The following is a 4,075-nucleotide window of genomic DNA, read 5'->3' as shown; positions in this document are numbered from 1 at the left end:
GAGAAGGCGCTGGTGGGGGAGGGGTGGAACTCTTGACCTGCCCCCGCCCCTTACTGGCTCCTTTCCCCCACCCGAGCACAGGGTGCAACAGGCCGTGGGCCTCACGAGGCCTCGCACCTGCTGTCACCCAGGAGCTGGCTGGGTTTCTGCTTCACGGGCTCAGATCCCCCCCTTTTTTTTTTTAGGAGAGAAAAACGGTAGCGTCCTGCCTCAGCACTGGCGTCTCTCTTTCTATAGGGCAGCAAGCGATGCCTGGGTCCCCGGCTGTGAGAACGCTTTGAAGACCGGTGTGGTTCGAGCGTTGCCTGAAGTGAGGGCTTTTCTTTGGTCTCAGTGTCAGGGTGGCACGAGCTTCCCCACCCTTGTGGCTCCCTCCCGGGGGCCGGCCCCCTGTGGCTTGGGGTTTGCACCTGAGAGATGTGGCACGCTGCTCTGTAGCCTCTCTCCGCCGCTGTCTCTGCGTACCTCATTTGCAGGAAGATGCTGCGCTACTGGGGTGAAATTCCCGTCTCGGCCAGTCAGGCCAACCGCAGCTCATTTGATTTGCTTCAACGTGAGTTTCGCACGGTGGAAGTCCAAGATCCTCCGTTGCATCAGCCCTCGGCAAACAAACCCAGACCCACCACCATGCTGGACATCCCATCGGAGCCCTGCAGCCTCACCATTCACACCATCCAGCTCATCCAGCACAACCGGCGGCTACGCAGCCTCATCGCCATGGCCCAGGCCCAGAACCAGCAGCAAGTTGAGGGCATCAAAACTGAAGACAGCGAGCCTCTGCCCTCTCGTCCTGCTTCTCCACCTCTCCCCGATGACCTGCTTCCCCTGGATACCAAAATCCCCAAACTGCCATTTCAGCTGAGGCACAGTGACCCAGAGAGTGACTTCTATAGGTGCGTTGGCGGTACTGTGGTATAGGTTGTAGCCTTGTTGATCTAAGGACGTAGGCAGATGTGGATCTTTGGGTAAACCTGATATCTCTTCTTAGACCAACTCAAATACTTGGAAAAATCCTTGCAAAGAAGCTGGAAAAAAGCAAAGAAGAATTTTTCCAACAATTTGAGTTGGTCTCATAAAAGATATCGGTTTTACCCAACGAACCTTGTCTGCCTTGGTATTTACTGTGGTAAAGATTGAAAAATCTGTGCTTCAGCCAGACCTGTGTATTTTGAATCTGGATTCCTGCGGGCAGCTCTCCGATTGGAGGGCTTGTTAGAGGGGAAGACTGTCACAGTAGAAAAAAGAAATTAAAGTCCATTTTTGTGTGAGCAAGGTGCAGGGCATTTTGCTTCCATGTGCTGTGGCTTCCTATCTGTAATGTGGACTGTAATGCTGGATTTCCCTCATCAGTCAGCCTTTTAGCCATTTATAGCACCAAGTTGAGATGGTAGTATTAGTACTTTGTAGTATTAATAGATGAGATGGCAATATTAATTGAGATGGCAGCATTAATACCTGATGCCTGAAGCTCTTGGGGAAACTTTATGGATCTTAAGAAATAAATTAAGTCTCTTGATGCCCTCATGGAGGAGGCGTTTATCCCCTTTCTAGAGGCAGGGGCAGAGTAGATGGTCGGAGTCGCCCAAGTTCCCAACTGTGTCAAAAATCCAGATCTTAATTGTGTGGTGTAGCGCAAGATGTCATTAATATATTTGTCCTGTTGATGCTTGTAGAAGCTCTCTGTGGTTTTGAAGTCTGAGAAGAGAAGCCCAAGTGAGGGTAGTTTGCAACTTGTTTAACTTAGCATGTGCTTCGCATAACAAATTCTTTCTAGTTTAGCACGTAACAAGCTTTTGAGTTTAGTCAAGTTTCTGTTATACAACTTTGACATATTTTTGATCAGATTGTACTTTGTCTTAGAAAAAGGGCTGTATTGTTATCATCTTGAAAAGAAAATGAGTTATTAATACTATTTATACTAATAACGTCTGAGCCTCGACAGGATTCAGACCTACAGACATCTTGACCAAAGTCTTTTTTTACCCCCCACCCCACTGACTGCAGCGGATAAGAAGAGTAGGGAGACAATATTTAATAATCTCCACCAGGGGGAGTTTAAGGATCAGATTATGAAAATTTAATACAGCATAAATTGGAAGTGAAACGTTTGATGGGTTACAGAGAGGGGGGGTTGTAATAGGCTGCGGTAGAGTTCGGAATGTGCTACAAAAAGCGGTTGAATTGCTTGTCTGACGAACCAAACAGACTTAAAGCTTTCCAGGAGAGGAATAGATCAATAAAGCATGAGCTTCGTTCTGTTCTAGTTCAGAACGGAGAAAATCCCTGCGATGTTAAGGTGCTCATAAGACTAAGAATAGCAGCTGCATTCCTAGGTAGAGCATAATTGGAAGAGTTGTCAGCCCTGTCTTTTTCACTACACAAAGATATAAAGATGACGGTAAAGATAATTTAGGTGCCAGAGAGATGGTATTAAGCTGCTGATGACTGAACTAATCCAATCCCCCTTTTGCACTGTTACACTTCTAGAAAGGGGTACTTACATGTAATTATACAAAAATTAAGAGGTTTTTATTATTGAAATGAAAACAGTGACATAAAGCCCTAACATTTAAGATTTGATAACGTACGTTAGATTTATGATCTTTGAACTGGAGGTATCAAGCATTACATGGCTTCTGCAGCTTTCTCTCTCAATGCTATGGAATCAGCTTAAAAGAAACGCAATATACCCCCTTAATTTCCCTCCCCTTTCCCTCATTCCACCTAAACATCCCAAATGCTGCTGCTCTTCTCCCCCTGTCTGGTTTGCTGCTGCAGGTCTGTCTGGATTGATGCCGTTTCCTTCCTAGCCTGGTATAGGTATGAACTTTGCACTTCCAGTTCAGTTGCTGTTTCTGGATAGGGTAGGGATGTGGCATTGAGAAGGTGGTTCATGTTGGGAATGCCAGGTAATGGTTAGGAATGGTTTGGTTATGAAATACAGAGGCAAGCTTCCCTGTGGGAATGTGCTGATGATCAAGACGGATTCTGGTGGTAGAGGTTAGAAGGAAGCTACCTTTCTCCATTGGACTAGTTTTTGTATCTACCTCCGGACAGTTTTCAGTTATCCATCGGAGAACCAGCCAGTTTTCCCAGAGTTAAGTCAACACTGCTTGTGGGAGTTGCTGGAGGTACCTGAAGAACCTTCCATGGGCAAGTCCAAAACAATGGAGCTAATTGAGAAGGTCTTTGGGGAGGGAGAAGAGCTTCCCAGGAAAACCCTTTTTTTCTCTGTTGAATCATTGTGCGCTGTGTTCTGCAGCACACTTTGTAACTAATTTAACCTAGTTTTTTTAGTCTTGTTCTTTTATGTAATCACATGAGGAGGGGGAATGGCTGTCAAGTGATGGAATTTTTGCACCTCATTTGGTAGAAATTCAGCTTGACAGTGTAATGTTTCCTAAAATTGAAGTGCTCATGAGAAAGCAATATCTTTTCTCTACATCTGCTCTGAGCTCACAACACACTTGTGGGAAAATCTATCATTTCAATGTGCTATTTTACTTGAATGAGCCACTGTTGTTACTCCACACATTCAGTTGGCCCAAACACCTTGACCTTCACATGCTAATTTAACAGGGAATGGGCCACACAGTTTCCTTTCCTTTAAATGAAAAGACTTTGCAAGAAAGGAACTTGTACATGCATGCTTCTGACTATTTCAGGTAGGGGCATTTGATGGATGGCATGGTGTCATGCTAACTGATGACACAGAAAATGTGCCATTTCATGATGCCTGCAACCTCCTTAACCCTGAAGGCTCCATTTGATTGGGCTGAGTTGGCAGGTTTGTCACTGTGCTCTGATACCATGTTTTGTACACTACAGGCTCTCTGGGGCCTGGGAAAAGCTAGCATTTTTGTTTCTAACTTGTTGGTTTGAGTAAATAGTTATCCCTTCTGTAACAGCGATCCACAAAAAAGCAGAAGCGTATATAGGCCTTTATGTAGCTAGGTAATTCAAGAACAGGATTATTAGTGACAAATAGGCCAGTGCCCCAGAATATTTGTGGCAACCATGACAGTGCCTTACACCCATTTCCTCAGAGAGAATCTTATTCCTTACCTCCAAATCT

The 4,075-nt window shown here is 45.3% G+C and overlaps 1 protein-coding gene across 1 annotated transcript in view; it reads left to right on the top strand.

Moving 5' to 3' along the window:
- The first annotated feature begins 12 nt into the window (after positions 1-12).
- SUPT7L (SPT7 like, STAGA complex gamma subunit) overlaps positions 13-4,075 on the top strand; it is a 19,858-nt gene continuing 15,795 nt past the window's right edge. Inside the window, exon 1 of the mRNA XM_025212349.1 lies at positions 13-893. Within this exon, the coding sequence (XP_025068134.1) occupies positions 481-893 (413 nt within the window). The 5' untranslated portion in view covers positions 13-480. The remainder of the gene's footprint in view (positions 894-4,075) is intronic.

Source organism: Alligator sinensis, unplaced genomic scaffold (assembly GCF_000455745.1).
Source record: "Alligator sinensis unplaced genomic scaffold, ASM45574v1 scaffold758_1, whole genome shotgun sequence".
NCBI lineage: Eukaryota > Metazoa > Chordata > Crocodylia > Alligatoridae > Alligator > Alligator sinensis.
Note: the sequence above shows the minus strand (reverse complement) of the source record. Positions and strands in the feature narration are given on the sequence as shown.